Here is a 16921-nt window from a genome sequence, read left to right on the forward strand (position 1 = left end):
TGTTTTTTGTTTGCTTGTTTGTTTTTAAAGAACCAGTTCTGTTCCTTGGAATTCTGCTAAAATAATCACTTTCCTGGGCTATCTGTATTTTATTGTTCTTTGAACTTGGCAGAGTCTTTTAGTTTTATGCTTCATTTTCTTTCTTCACAATTGTCTTCTCTCTTCCCCTCCAGTCACATATTCTCCTCCTTTCATTTTGCTTTTCAGATACTTATCTCCAATTTGATCTTTCTACTTCCATTTCTGACTAATGTTGCTCTCACACAATCTTTTCTTCAGATATAGCCATTTATTCTCTATGTTGCTCTGCAGGCTCTCTCTTCATGAGCCAAATGTACTTCAACTTGGCTGCTATTTAATTCCCTATTGTCCCTTTTTCCCAGACTTATTTTTTAATGTCTTACCTCTCTATTTACTGTTGTAACCCTGTTGTGCATAAATGTTCTTCACAAAAGCTTAGCCATCTGAACCTGTTAAATATTTTTGTCAGTATTTATTAAAGGTTTTGAATGTGTGAGCAAGCTTCTTCAAAAGACTTTTATCGAACAATCATCCTTTCTCATTCACAGAATTTTATAAAAACTCAATATCGCATTGTGATCCATTTGTAATCTGGTTTTATTCTCTTATTAAAGAGAAAGGAAAGCAAAACTGAAATACAGTTCATTAGTGTTAACCACTGCTACTCGTACCCTTTTAAAAAGAAAATTCTTTTGGAAACAGTGGATCAAAGGGACCTTTCAAATGTATGGAAAGGGAATGAGAGTTCAGAATGTGGAGAAGTTCTGCATTTTTCTAGCTGGGTCTCCAGTGTAGGAAAATAATAAGGACTTACTTTTTCATAATTTTATTAGAAATAAGGCTGCAACTTTCCCTTCCCTTGTGAAATGCTCTTCAAAAAAAAATCTAAACATGTTCCTCAGGAAAAAAAGTAAGATTTTGCTAAATTGGTGATAAGGAAAACTTTACCTCAAAATACCATATTAAGAAACATTAGGTATGGCACCCATTAAGTAGAACAAATGAAGAGGCAAGTACTATTCACTCAGTTGTGTTGCATCATTGTATAAGCAGAAGCTGCAGTGACAGAAAAATAGCATTATTCCTCTTGGAAGTATGGACAGTCAAAAGGATTTTTTTTTCAAGAGTAGAAGTCCTTTGCCAGCTGCATTATGAATTATTTACGTTCCCTATTCCTGCAGCCTATTTGGAAAATGGAATAATAAAAAAAACTTATACATGAGCAAAAATACACTCACTGAAGACCTAGTATTTCTGGAGAGAACAAGAAAAGAACTGCAACAATTAGATTTCACTGGGTTTTTAAAATACTGTGCTTCTTATTTACTAAATTCTGAGGAATGCTAATGCTTACAAGGTTTCAAATCTAAGGAGTCAGATCAAAGCATTCAGTGAGGATAATATTGGCATTGGATATGTTTGTGTGTTCAAGAACGTGTAATTTGAAAGAGTTGAATAAGTTATGGGCATCTTTCATTCTGCTTTCACTTCTAACCCTAATTCATATGAAACATAATCTAATAAACGCTTCTGTGTCTTATTCTTATACTATCCAATATATTGTATGTGCTTAATATAGCCACTTTCTCAGACCAGACAGAAGCTGAGGTGGTTTTTTTCTGAAAGTTCGTTACTGAACTTTTTTCTGAAAGTTCGTTACTGAACTTTTCTGAAAGTTCGTTATGGTTCAAACCCTAATAAGACTGTGGTTCCAGCATATCTGTTATAAAATATCTCTTTAATATCAGAATACAGTAAAGCTCAGAGAATATAAAATGCAGAAAGGGTTATAGCCTATATAGGTTATAGACCAAATCAAGGAATTAAGAATGGTAAGATCAGTTTTCTGATAAAAGGAGTTAGATTTAATTTTAAATCTCTTCCAGCTTTCTTTTTCTTCTATAGATTTGTATTTTGATGTTTCTGTTATATGCCTATGAGCATTTGAAGCATTTGAAACAAGAACATTTTTCTGGTAGTATCCAGGATTCTTTTATGTGCAGGTTCTCATCACTTGAAAGCAAAATTATTTCCACTTGAATGTTCATTGTATTTGTGTTCCTGCATCAAATTTATATACAGTTGGAAGAAACAAACCAAGTCATCTAATCCAGTAGTCTGCTCAGTGCAATCTTCACTAATATTCTCATTTGTTTTATACACTGTCAAACACCCCACAATTTTTTTGTTTTAGTAATTTGATATATGTACAGAATTGCAGTTCTCTACACCAACCTCGCTTACTTTCACACAGGGAAAATAAGATTTTTCTTTTTTCTTTTTTTTCTGAGCAGATCAAAAATGTTACTTGAAAATAATATTTTTTTAGTGACTGAAGCAAAAATGGAGGAGAAGGCTAGCTATTTCTACATCAATATAATCTTATGAATAAGAAGGACAGTTCTGGAGGAAATTCCTTCAGTTTTATGGTTTCTTGTACCAACATTTTTAATACTTTCACCCTTAGTCTAATATGGTACTATTGGTCAAAGCTTATTGAATCTTCTGCTTGCTCACCCTAAATATCTTCAGCAGCCTCTTAATATTTACTTGGCTTCAATAGTTGAATAAAGTAATTTTGCAATGTTAAACCACTTCTTCATATCCTCAGTCTATTAATGTTTAGTGTTAAACTTTAGTCAGTTATACATGTTTTTTTTAAAAGTAACAACCGTAATTTAGAATGCTAATAACAAAATAGAAAGAACTGGAACTTCTTGCCTTCTCCCACTTCTATAAATCGCTTTGGGGCAAATATCACAAATGGTAAAGTTTGTAGATATCTTTGTTCTCTTTTCTTCCCTTAGAATAATTATTCTAGAACTTACCTTGGAAAGCTAGACCAAATACTGGAGAAATCCAATTAAATATTGTGAAAATTTTAAGAAAAAATAATCTCAACTGATTCCCAGTGATCTCACTGGAACTTCTGGCTAAGTATTGTAATATCATAACTGCTATTCTAAATTATTATTAATACAAAGTAAAACTGCTTTGATATCAAATTTGTTGAGCAACATAAAATAATAACAATTGCACATATCGTAACTATTAATCAAATGTTTATTATATAATTTTAACATGTACCTCCTGAGATCATAATAGAAGCTGGATCATTCAAAGTCAGACTAATCTCTTGGGTGCATATTAGATATTATTTCCTTGCAATATTAAATATTGTATCCTAGTGCTTATTATTTTATGATTGGTTTTAAATTATGATAGAAGAAGGGTGTGAGATATTTTCCTTTAAAGTTGGCATTAGCTTGTTGGTTCTTAATTCCTAGTCAAACAATCAGACCTATTTGTCTTATAGGTAACAGATGGTAGATACAGTACATAAATATTAGAAAACAAGTATTGACTGGGGAGAGATAACATGCATCTCTGATGGTTTCATTTATGTGTGTGATCTTAGGCAAACCTAAAATAGATTGTAGATTATTTTTAGACTTGGAAAAAATTAAGTCTTGTCTTCATCCTAGTTATTCATTCTGCTACCTTGCCATTCTTAATGTTATTATTATGACTAATTTAGACTTGCCCCAAGTATTATATTGTTTTGGACGTTTAAATACTTTTAGATGCCTCTTCATACACATAAATTGTTTTATAATGGTAGGATACAGAAAAGGCAAAAGGAAACATGGCAGCATGTATTATATATTCACAAGATTCAAACAACAGTGGTTCCATTCTAGAACCAAACCACGATACAAAATCTTTGCATAGTCCCACTATCAAACAGGGGTAAGAAACAGAAGCATTGTCTCATTCACTGGGTGGCGTTAGAGGTGTGAAGATATGCATACAGTTCATGCTGTTTTCTTCTATAGTTTCACTCCTAAATGTATATAAAAAAAGCACCTGATACTCCTCTCTCTAAGTCTATGATATAACAATAATATCTAGAGCCATTTGTTGTAATTATGTGTATGGGTTTTTTTCCCCCAAGGGCTTGTAAGAGAAGTGAAGCCTTCATTCATTGAGTTATGTAGTATTCATTGATTTTTCTTTTTTCTCTCTCTCCTTCCTGATTTCTGATATTCCTGGCATCTCCAGGTTTCAAAGGTCAATGGTATCACTCGCATGTCAACTCTGAGTGCAAATACAGCCAGTGCCAAAAAGATGAGAGACGTCAGACCTTCACCGTCCAAAACTGTGAAGTACACTGCAACAGTGACTAAGGGAACTGTCACATACACCAAAGCCAAGAAAGAACTGGTCAAGGAAACCAAACTAAATCACCACAAACTCAGTACACCTGTCAACCATACAATCTCAGGGAAAATGGAAAGTAGCAATGCAAAAACCCGTAAACAGGTGCTATCCCTTGGAGTGGCCAAGCCTAACAATACAGCTATTAATGGTGTCAAGGTCAATGGCAAATTGAACCAAAAGACATGCACTAAGGAGGTAGGGAGGCAGTTGAGGGAAGGGCTGCGCAATTCAAAAAGGAGGCTGGAAGAAGCAAACCATATTGACAAAATACAGTCACCTGTCAAGAAAATGAAGGGAGCCACCAATGTGACCGAAATCCCAAGCAAAAAAGCACCATCTGTGGAAAGACCTTTGCTGAATGGCCATGTGAAAAAGCCTGGAAGTCAGGAAGTGCCACAGAAAAGTCTGGAAAGGAATAGGCCGAAAAGAGCTGCTGCTGCTGGGAAGAACACGCCAGGGAAACAAGCACATAGCAAAACAGAAAATGCCTCCTGTGAACATTATTCTACCTCTCAAACAGAGTCCTTGCACAAGCCACATGACTCAACAGGGAAGCACGAGAAAGGTAGCATCAAGTCTGGGTGGGCCACGATGGAAGAGATTCCTATTCTCAGGCCTTCCCCAAAGGAGTTCCATGACCCATTGATATACATTGAGTCAATCCGTGCTCAGGTTGAGAAGTATGGGATGTGCCGGGTGATCCCTCCTCCTGACTGGAGGCCCGAGTGCAAGCTGAATGAAGAGATGCGGTTTGTGACCCAGATCCAGCACATTCACAAACTCAGCAGGCGCTGGGGGCCCAATGTGCAGCGTCTGGCCTGTATCAAGAAGCACCTCAAATCTCAGGGCATTACTATGGAAGAGCTTCCACTCATAGGTGAGTCCCTTATTCACACAGGCTTTTTGTTGCTCTTTGTATCAAGCGACCATTTTGAGCACTGATTTATGCTCAGATTAATCCTCAGCGAACACAAAGCAGTGGTAGAAGGTAAGCCATTCCATAGGGAGCAGTTCTCAGAGCAAACATACTCAGATTTCAAAAGTATCTTATCTTATGGCTTGAGAAAAGATAGTGATCAGACACGAATGTAATGAGATAGCCCTCATCTACTCTACATTTGGATTTTAGGGGGTTCCCAGATATATGGATCAAAGGCATACAATTACTCCCCCCATCCCCATATTTAACTTTTCTCATCTCCTCATGAAAAATTATGTTCATTTTAAAATGTTCTTTCTAATTTATCCTGGTCATTTCTTAAAGAGATTTCCAGTTGGATACTTGAGTGATTGAAATGATTATTTTCAACACTTCCTAGGCATTTCACAATTTTTTACCTACTGACAGCCCTGAGATGTGCACAGTGAGTGTGGCAGGGTTAGCAGAGACGCATCTGCTTAAGGGTACTTGCCAGGTTCAACTGCAAGGAAGCAGGGAGGAAGAATGACCAGCAGTGTGAGATGCAGAGTGCATACTGGAAGTACCAGTCTGTGCATACTGAAGAGTGCATACTGAAGAACCAGTCTGTGGGTTTTAGCATGTTGGATGCTGCTGGCCCTTCGTGAAGCTTTGCAGGAAGAAGGCTGGGCTGAGCAGAAGGTCTGCAGGTAGGCTCTGCCTGTGCTGGGCTTTAATCCACCCCTTGCTGAAGTTCACAAACTAGTTTTCCAGGAATGCTTCCAACATAAGCTGCAGAGTGCATGCTGCCCCTCTGGGTACCCCACATTCCTCCAGTTCTGCTGCCACCCCAAACAGCACTTCCTATACAACCTCCGTCTTCATCCAGGGAGCCAATGCCAGCTCTACTCCCTCGCCTAACAAGGGAGAGTGCCAAATCTTGCTGTCCCTCTGCCTCTTTCCCAGCTGAGCCTGACAAGTTCCCTTCAGCAGATGAGGCTTTGCCACCCTGCTTGTTTACCCATCTCAGAGCTGCCTCCTCGCCTTGCTTTTGGATCTTGGGGTAGCAGCAGCAGGAAGAAGATGGCAAAGGTCAGTGGGGGCAGCTGTGGCAGCAAAGTATATGGTGGAGTGGAGAGCATGTGGAAGGACAGAGATGAGAGAAAGATAGCTGAGTGGGAGGAGTTGAAATGATCACGTGACCATGGGAACACTGCAACAGCCATAACTTTGGGGAGCAGTCACAAGTCCATTTTTTTTCTAGCACCATCATAACTTCAAACGGTTGCTGAATGAATGGTCATAAATCAAGGACTACCTGTAAGCTTTAAACAGTTAAATAGGTTGATAGAAGTGTACTTTGCGTGATCAAGTTTCAGCATTTCATCCAATATGCTACTTTATTTTTAAGAGTCTGTTGGTTTTGGGAATATAAAAATATTGAACAAAGGTTTTTTTCCACCAAGGAATATGAAGTAGATTTTTAAATTAATGAAAGATTGTATTGGTAATAAATTATAATTAGGAGCTTTTTAATTAAGTATAATTAAAGCAGCTTTTTTTATAATCTCACTGTATATTTTTAAAAGAATCTTTTTTGGTGAGATGTGCTATTTGTAAATATAATCAATACTGTGATTTATTAAGTGCCAACAGATAGTTAGCATTTTAAGTGTTTAGTTAATAGAATTTATTGGGCTTCTGTTAAACCTGCTCATGTGTGTACTTAGCATTACTGACTTCGTTCAGAGGAACTTTGAATCTGGAGAAGACCACAGTTTTGAGCTATTGAGAATTTTGAGATGTGCCGTGGCTACCACAGGAAGGCTTGTCCAATTGCCAACTGGCTACCATAATGGACATGGCCAGTTAGAAAGCCAAAGGACTGGTGTGCAGACCACTGGTTGGAGACAGGCAAGCTGGCCAGCTTCCCAGTTTGTATACAGAATCTAAAAAGGAATAAGAAGAATCTAGAAAGGAGTGGATCAGGGAGCCAGAACACATGGGTCATACATCCAGCTCATTCCCTTCTCCAGCTCTTTCAGTTTAGCATGATTACAATTAGTTGGCATGAACCTTGGATTCTTGTGCTTCCCCATTCTTTTTGTGTAAAGTTATGGAAAGGAAGATAGAAATGGTTGATTCCATCCTAAATTTGGTATATGTTACCACCCTTTGTGATTTATTTACTAGTATTTGTTAAAATAAATCAAAACAATTCAAGTTTGACACTGGCTTGTTTCTTTCTGTATCATGTCCCTGAACCATGATACAGCATTATTTAAGTACAGTCAATTGAATGGAAACTTCAACTGCAACAGAAGCCTTTGTTTTGCAGCCTTGCTAGAGAAGGGAAGCAGATGTGTAAAACTGAGATGGGCCCACAGGTCCTCTAAGGCAGGGGTTCTTAAATGGGAAATTTGTGCATATCCCAAGGGTGACAGAGCAATTTGTAATTGCTTGTTTGTGAGTTGAGTATCCAGTTGTGGGTCTGCCAAGACATTTGTGTCAAAGAGCAAGTTTGGGAATTTTGGAGGAATAATGACATTATCTGAAACTAAGAAAAGGGATAATTTGTCAGACAATTTAAGTACCATCACTTTAAAGCAAAGAAGAACACCAGCACTTAAGAAAATACCAAAGCCTAGAGAAGGAACTGCTAGTCATTTCTGATACACTGGTACCTCAGTATTCAAAACTCATTAAATCTGGTACCTGACACATTTCAATGTCAAAATATTGGCCTGGTACTTATCTTTGGTATGCATCACGCTGCAAAAAGAAGTGAGGAGCAGTTGCAGAGGACAGGACAGGAAGTTGGCCGTGTTGAGAAGCTCACTGCAAAACGAAGTAGGAGACAGTGCAGAGAGTAGATGGGAAGTCGGCCCTGCTGGGAAGGTTACTAACAGGGACAGATAGGAAGCTTTTCCCAGCCAAAACAGAGGGTCAAGAGGTAATCACATGATTTATTTCCTACTCATCCCTTTTAGTATTCATTATGTCTCTTGGAACCAATTAAGCATGAATACCACTCTATTGTACTGTTATAGCATTGCTGGGAACATGTCTTCCTGAGAATCAGACTGGTAAACTGCTGCTTGGCATTAAATCTGAACCCAGTTATATCTGAATTGTGTTAGTTCTTTTCTTCCATAGACTGATTTGTTAAAAAAAAAAGTTGTACTTGGAATAAAATTTAATTCTTTGTTATTGTATATAACGTATGTATTATAAAAGGATGCAATTATCCAAATGCTTCCCTATCTTTTTTGGCCTGAGGACAAAAAGGTATATTGTTCTCACTAAAGCTAATGATTAGACTGCAATACAGATTTTCCCTGTGGGTTGATCAGTTGTTTGAAAAAGTCCTGTTTCATTAAAATTATTAGCCAAAGTGTTAGTTCTATTAAAAGAAATTTGAATATTAAATAGTCGCCAAAGGAAAAAGGTGTCAAGGCAATATGCTTTAAGAAGATGAATAGGCTACTATGAAAACAGACGCTGCAATATCTATCTTAATGCAGAATATTTTTGAGCTCCAGTTGAAATAGCTAAAGAACAGGTTTTTATATTAATAACCTTGCTTCTTTGAATTCAAATGACTTTTTTATTCAGACACTATTGAAATTAGTGTCTTAAAAATCTTGAATATTTTCAGAACTAATCCTGTAAATTTTGTTTGCATTAATTCTTAATATATGTTGTTAACTTTAACAGGAATTATTAATATTTTGTCAAAAATTCACATCTGGCTCTTGTTTTTTCATGTATTGTATACATTATCTGTTATTGACATGTGGGTATCATGTGGGATAATCTCTTTTAAAATGTCATGTGAGATAGAATTACTAGGAATGAATAATGTAGGAGTGCATCTTCTTCAGTCTCTCTTGTTTATAGTTCTTTTGATTAAACAAATCAAACTGAAAGCTGGCTTATTTTAGAATTATGCATGAACCAAGAATTCTGGCTTGGTCTTCTTAATAAACAATTATCAGAAATTATTATTTGCTTATGACTTTGGCTTATTCAGCCTTCAGCCTTCCTAGTTCATACATATTCCAGACAAATCATGTATTGATCTCTCTAGGCTTGTAGGAGTGATCCAACAGCTTGTCTTTCTTTGTTAACATTGCTACTTGTGTTGTGTGAACTCAGCTAGTATATTTTGCACCATCAGCAGACATTTATTTGCACATGGTCCCTCTTCCTAAACCTCAGAAACTGACTTCATCAAAGGAAATCGCCAAAATGTGCTTTTGTTTATATTGAAAATATGAGCTATAGTATACATTTTACTTGGTCTTGGAATATTAGTTTATGGCAGGGGTGTCCAAACCTGGTCTCTTTAAGACTTGTGGACTTCAATTCCCAGAGTTCCTCAGCCAGCTTTGCTGGCTGAGGGACTCTGGGAGTTGAAGTCCACAAGTCTTAAAGAGACCAAGTTTGGACACCCCTGGTTTACGGCAACCACAAAACTAAATTGGACCAAGTCTGTATAACAAAGTAAAAACACTAATTTAGCTGCTCACATTTGCAGCAGAATTTTATGTAATGACAACTCTTCCTTCCAAGCTTTTGTAGCAAGGGAAAGAAAAGTGTTATTTCAGTATAAACTAATGGATATAAAGGGGACAAAGGCTTTGTTGCCCGTTGCACTCAGCCACTGTTTAACTGTAGTTTGTGGAATAAACAATTGGCTATATTCAAAAATACTGATTAATAATTAAATAAAGCATATTTTGGTATGGTGATGTGTGCAAATACATGCAGAGAGAAAGAGGTACATCCTGTTTGAAGCAGATTTCCATTCTCAATATGGTAGATATCTATAGCAGTGGGTAGGGAAGTTAAAAATGGAAAGACAATAAGAGATTCATGAAGTAATTAGAGTAATTGGGGGTGGGAAATGTTTTTATTTATTTCTGTTTGCTTTGTTTTCCTTAGAAAACTAGTAAAGAAATAATACCTAATTAACATGCTGGCCATATAATTCTACCTAGGCTGCAACATTTTTAATTGGCCATAAAAAAAACAAGCAAAGGAAAGGCTCGACTATAATCCTTCTTTGGCCTCTGGTTTTCAGAGAGGTTTTGCATTTAAGAGAAAAGTTACTTTCATCTGCAACTGAATGGATATTATCCAGACATATTCATAAAAATTAGGGCCTGAATGAATGTGGTCTGGATTCAATTTCTTTAACAATTTTCTGTGTTTTCCTTTTTTTCCCCTCCTCCTTCCTGCTTTTCTGCTGCATTGACCTCCAGGAGGCTGTGAGCTAGACTTGGCCTGCTTTTTCCAGTTGATCAATGAAATGGGGGGTATGCAGCAGGTGACTGACCTCAAGAAATGGAATAAGCTGGCAGATATGCTGCGTATCCCCAAAACTGCACAGGACAGGTTAGCAAAACTTCAGGAAGCCTATTGCCAGTATCTACTCTCCTATGACTCCCTCTCTGCTGAGGAGCACAAGAGACTGGAGAAAGAAGTTCTCCTTGAAAAGGAGATTCTGGAAAAGCGGAGGGGTCCTTTGGAAGGACATTCAGATAACAACTATGAATTCCAGTCTCTGCCCCGCTACGAGCCCAAAAACGGACTCATCAATGGCGTTGTTCATAAAAATGGCTTCCGGAACAAAGCAAAAGAAGTTGAGGTCCCTCAAAAAACAGGTAGGCGGCGACTCTTCTCTCAGGAAAAGGAGACCACAATGGAAGAAGAAGAAGAGGTTGGTGTTCTTTGTGACCTCCACAAGTGCATATACAAGGTCAGTAGAAATCTTGCTGGGGTCTTGGCTAGAAAGCGCGTCTAAAATGCACATAGTATTTTCACTCACTGTGCCAGCTCTGATTTAGTTCAAACTGTGATTTGGAATGCTTATTTTGCTTGTCGCTGAGCTCATCATCCGTTTGCAAAGGAATGTTGATTCCTCCACTCAATTTGATTTGGCAGCCTTCCCACTATATTAAGCATCTGGCACCACCACATGCTGTGTAATTGTTAGAAAGATTGGATTGAGTATGTTGAAATGCTAAGGGAGGACGAGATACATTGCTTTTTTATGTTGGTACTTGTGTCCAGCGCTCACTGCTTTTCCATCACTGCTCTTTATCCCATCGCTATGAACTGATAATTAGGTGCTGCTTGGAAGACTGCACCAGACACAAGTCAGTGATTTTATTTGAAGTAATCACCATTTTCAGGAACTGAGATCTGTATAGATAGACTCCCACACTGAATATCATTTAGGTTTCTATTAGCCAGATTCATATCCCTGTTCATTTCCCACAAGAATCCAGGCAGTATACGTGAAATTAATATCCTTTTACCTTGCCTTCTCTCTCATTATAAAAGAGGTGCGAGACCTTGTCTTGTCTTAAATTTTGGTTAGGGAATAGATAAAATTGGTTTTTCTATATCCAATTAACATTGGATCTAGTGCAGATCCTTTTAATCTGTTGCCAAAGAGCATGTAGACAGGGAGTTCTGGTCCAAACACCTCTCACACCCGCTTGGTTGGGGAGATGCTCTACAGAGTGAGTTTAACCATTTTGATGAATATATTTTCATACCTATTATTATCTCACATGAGGATTTTCTCATTTGGATTATGATGGCTGTGTATTATCTGGGTGTCTGGGTTCTTAAGAGAACCTGTCTTCCCATCTTCAGATAATTCATGATTTACTTCTAACTCCAAATAGCAGATTAAAATACATAATATATGACCACTTCAAATTCATCCATGTTCAGGCTTTTGTTTGGTTGTATAATTGCAATATATTGGCCTACAAATCATATTGGCTGGTTTTATCAATATCTTCCTTAATTTCAGCACAGAAGTAGGCTGAGTTGTTGGGAGCTATACTGCCATCTGTAACTCTCCCTGTGAAAAGTAATCCTATTTCCATAACGATAGGTAGTATCGTTTTGGCTGAATACATTTTAAGAACCCGATCATCCAGCAAAGCTAAGACCATCTATTACAGGGTCATCATCTTTTCACATTTATATAGCACAATAAATATGTAATGGAATGTTGTAAGATTAAATTTGAGTTTTAGACAATGCTTGTTTCGAGGACAACCATGGAAAAAACTTTGAGCAGTTAGTCCCATCTTTTCCTCTTTGTCCCCCCACCCCAAAAAAAATTAACCCACCCCAAAATCCAGGACTAGGTTACATATGAAGACAACATCATCCAGTTCTCCTGAAAATTGACTATACCAGGGTGAGGACAACATTAAAATCTCCTCTGGAAACAACGTAATGAACAAAATAGAACAAAGAGAATCCACTGATTGGACATAATGAACAGCATTCTTGGCATTATGGGTTCAAATCCTGGGAGCCATGGTCATGTTTCATAATTGCAGAGCTTATAATTGGACCTACCAAATATGATCACTATGGAAGGCATGCCTATTCTTAAAATGTTCGCCATAGTAACCATGCTCACTCATTTTATTGGAAAGTAAAGTAAACTGGTAGACTTACTTTGCCCTATTTTTCTAATCTTCTCTATACACTCCTGGTTTGCTCCTACATTACACCTTTGTCTTATTTTGATATTATGCACATTTACAAACCAAGAATTAGGCTGTGGTCAAATTATTCTTTTCTAGGAAGGTCCATTTTATTTATGTGGAATCCAGGAGTATTCTGAGAAATAATGACACCAAAGACGGATGCTTTTCTTTGCATCTGGCCAGCTTTCTTCTAATTTTGTTTTAGTTTGTAAAGGTTGCTTTAAACTCAAAGGTTATTTCAGAAGGTGACTTGCATGTACTGTGTTTAGGTCCCTAGTTTTATGTTACTTACACATGTTGATTAAACTTGGCCTCTTTAGTTTGTGAGGCTTCCTTCTCCCTGCTAACCTGTGTTTGTTTCCTTTGAGATATTTTATCTTTATGGATTTCTTTTCCATAATATTACATTTGAGTCACATCCAATTTGACAGCATATCTTATATTCTACTCCCTTAGAGGCTGTAATCACCCCTTAGAAAATACGCTTTTTGCTGCTTCAGCAAACAGCAACAATTTGTCACAATCAGCTAAAAGTACATAGATGCAAACTAATGCAATAACTTGAGTTACTCTCATGCACTTGGCTATATTAGCTTTGTTAAAATGTCTACAACTTTCTTTTTTGTTATTCTGCTAAACTTGGTTACCAGAACCAAGTGAACTAAGTATAAACATAATAACAATGACTGGGTCTTTTTTGCACATTTACCTTAAAGTAAGCCTCATTCAATATGTAATTTTTTTTTAGTATTGTTGCTTGAAATAACTTTTTATAGCTAAATACCTGTGAAAATAGAATGCCAAGCTTCTATTCATTGTAATATGTACCCGCATGGCTATTTCAATACTTTTCTTAAAGGCATTGCTTTTCTGCAATTTATGTAAGTAAAGGTGGACTTAATCTATCTCAAATAGAAAAAAATAGGTATTTGGAAAATAAAACCTGATTATATTTGTATAATACCAAAGAGTCCAGCCCTGCAAGTTGGTCAATTAGAGATTTAAATTCTGTTTTAGTGCTTTATGCATTAACCTCAAGAACTTCAATCATTCCTCACTGTGCACAAAAATATGGTTTCAACTTGCAAAGTAGGATTTAGACTCACAAATGAAATCATAATTAATTCTGGTTTGCAGGGCAAGCCCAAGTCATAGTTTCAGTTTTAGCCAGGAAAGGTAACTTATGAGCTCTGTCATTCTTAAAGCCAAGTTCACATAGCATTTAGAATGTATCTGAATCCTGGAATTGCAAACAGAAATGTTCAGCGGAATTTTTTTGATTTTTGACCAAGAAACCCTTTCCATATCTGTACAGATGTTTTGAGAGAGAGCCAAAAAGCAAAAGCAATATTTTCACATACACTGTATTTTTCTATTTAAAATCAAAGTGACGTTGTATGAGTATAAACTTTAGGCAAAAAATGGAGTTTAAATGGAGCTTTAAATCATCATTACCCTAACAAAGAAGGGCAAGAGAAAGATTTCATTGGAGATTTCTTTATGACAAATGAAAAACCTAAGCTTGGAGAGCAAACAACTGCCAAAATCTAAAACCCGAGCTACAAGTATTTTTTATTATTTCAATATTAAAAATAGTTTCTGCTTTCAATTGCTTGGCAAAAATTGACAAGCAAGTATTCAAAATCTGTTGGTATTAGCTTTACAGCCTTGGCAAGCCCCAGACACAGATTGGATAGCTGAGAAATAGTGCTATGAATGCTGTTTATTATTAAATTGGCCCAATAAATATTTCACACAATTGTTCCTTTTATTTACAAACATGAAAATCTGAGATTTAAAAATTTCATTGCCTCTGTTCCTGTAATCGACACTTAACATTTTGTAATAACCAATTACTTTGCTTTCTTTTCCTTCCTTTCTTTAGATAGGAGTTCCAAGCTAGATTTTGGCTAGGGAAAATACTTTGAGCAGTGTTACCACTCTGCGTGTATATCGTAGCCAAGAAGTAGCCCTGCAAAGTAGTTTGAAGATTAGAAGCCTCAGCATTTTTCCAGTAAAACTGAGTTGTGGTTGCACTTCTTGCATCAGGGAACCATCATGGAAAAAAAAAACACTGCCTTTGGGGCCCATAACCTTTCATGTAATATGTATTGGGAACCCTGTGCCTCCCTATGTGTGATGAGCACTTTGGACAGATCAGTTACATTTGGAAAAAGTGGTCCTAGACATGCCAAAAGCCCACATCCTTTAAAGATTAAGGTCATCATTTTTCATTGCACCCAGAAATCTATCACATCTGTATTTTATGATGGTGCAACTTTCACTCACTAGTATGTGGGTGACTGTGTTTTGCATCAGGAGCTTTTCTAGAGTGATTTTGAAAACAGCCTCATATAAAGTATTTTAAGAAGCTAGTTCTGGCTTTTGTAAGGACATGAGATACTAATACCAAGGCCTCCCACTTCATATAGGACTTCAAGTTGTATCCTACAATAGCAGGACAATGGCTTCTCTTACCATGATAATAATTTGCATATCGTATCCAGCAGGAGTCTGTTCAGGAGAAGTCACAAGTCAACATCTCATGCAGAGCTAAATCTGGAGCCCACAGAAAACCAGATGGTTTATGGACTAAACCCATCTGGTCTTTTTAGGACTTTACCTCAGTCTTTTTAATTCTGACTGACCACGACAGTCTCCAGACTGTCAAGACTTCCACAGCATCTCCAGGCCAACACAGAGTAGAAATAAATAGCTGAATTTAATTGGCATACTTCTGGTTTAGCAAGTGAGGAGAAGGTAATAATATTAGTCCCTGGTCATGGTCAGATCACGCTTTGATTACTTTGGAGTCCTGTGTGCCGCAGGAAATAAAACCTCTCTTACTATTTTCTACCAACAGCCTAATGGCCTACTGGATTTTAAAAGGGGCTTCAAGTTGTTCCTGAACAGACCTGGGCATTTTATGATCTCTGGGTACATCGAGTCCTTCGGCTGCCCCTGTCCAGGGGGCAGCATTGGAGCATGGTAGTAAAAGAGAGCAGGGAAGAGGCCTCCACATCAATCCCAGTTTTTCCTGTGGCCTCTTGGGAACATTAATTGTTCACACCTGTTCTTGGGGCTCTGGTATACTTAACTTGATTGACAGCTTAGTCACCACTTGGAAAGTGGAGGTGACAGTGATCAAGGATCATATTGGGTTTATGTGTTCTTCCTTTTCTTAGAAGTTGCCACTCTAGAAAAAACATCTAGCGCCCTGTTGAAGGAAAACAAAGAAGTAGGTGCTAGAGAATACCAAACACTTTCCAAAAGCCAAAATGCATCCCAAATCACATTATAAGACTTCTCCCCAATCACCCTTCACTCACTCATCAAGTGTTAAGACTCTAGCAAAACTTAGTGACTTTATTAGCAGTAAGTTGTGCAAACATCACAGCAGCCCAATAGCAATTATTTCTGATTATCACCCTAAAAGGGAATAGGTCACTGCACAAATCAACGTAATGTTGTTATTGTTAGTTGCAAAGTCATGTCCCACCCATCGCGACACCATGGACAATGTTCCTCCAGGCCTTCCTGTCCTGTACCATCCTCCGGAGTCCATTTAAGTTCATGCCTACTGCTTCAGTGACTCCATCCATCCAGCCACCTCATTCTCTGTCGCCCCCTTCTTCTTTTGCCCTCAATCTTTCCCAGCATTAGGCTCTTCTCCAGTGAGACCTTCCTTCTCATTAGGTGGCCAAAGTATTTGAGTTTCATCTTCAGGATCTGGCCTTCTAAAGAGCAGTCAGGGTTGATCTCTTCTAGGACTGACCGGTTTGATCACCTTGAAGTCCAAGGGACGTGCAGGAGTCTTCTCAACACCCTAGTTCAAAGGCCTTAATTCTTTGCCGCTCAGCCTTTCTTATGGTCCAACTTTCACAGCCATACATTGCAACTGGTAAAACCATAGCCTTGACTATACACACTTTTGTTGGCAAGGTGATGTCTCTGCTTTTTAGTATGCTAAGTCAACACAATAAAAGTGGATAAATGCTAAGCTTTGATGCCCTTATTGGCATAGGGTAGGTTGAAACGTAAGCTCTTACCATACTCAGATTTACTTTTTGTCTTTGTCCACTAGTGATCTAAACGGTTCTTATGTCATTCACCTGTCAAAAATCCTCAGTAAACCATGGATCATAAATAGGGCCGCTTGTAAATAATTACATCAAGCACGGTGGCCCTCTCAGTCTCCAAAGCTGAATAAGGCTCTGTGCAAAACTGCCTCCCAGCTTACAGGAGAAATCCCCAA

The 16921-nt window shown here is 37.6% G+C and overlaps 1 protein-coding gene across 2 annotated transcripts in view; it reads left to right on the forward strand.

The window, feature by feature from the left end:
* Positions 1 to 16921, forward strand: part of JARID2 (jumonji and AT-rich interaction domain containing 2) — a 230110-nt gene that overhangs the window by 191147 nt on the left and 22042 nt on the right. For both annotated transcript variants that reach the window (XR_009154628.1, XM_058178520.1), the window contains exons 7-8: positions 4084 to 5119; positions 10408 to 10904. Coding sequence is in view for 1 of the 2 variants with exons in the window: in XM_058178520.1 (XP_058034503.1) it covers positions 4084 to 5119; positions 10408 to 10904 (1533 nt within the window). In the remaining variant the exon portion in view is untranslated. The remainder of the gene's footprint in view (positions 1 to 4083; positions 5120 to 10407; positions 10905 to 16921) is intronic.

The sequence above is a fragment of the Ahaetulla prasina genome, chromosome 3 (genome assembly GCF_028640845.1).
Source record: "Ahaetulla prasina isolate Xishuangbanna chromosome 3, ASM2864084v1, whole genome shotgun sequence".
In the NCBI taxonomy this organism is placed as follows: domain Eukaryota; kingdom Metazoa; phylum Chordata; class Lepidosauria; order Squamata; family Colubridae; genus Ahaetulla; species Ahaetulla prasina.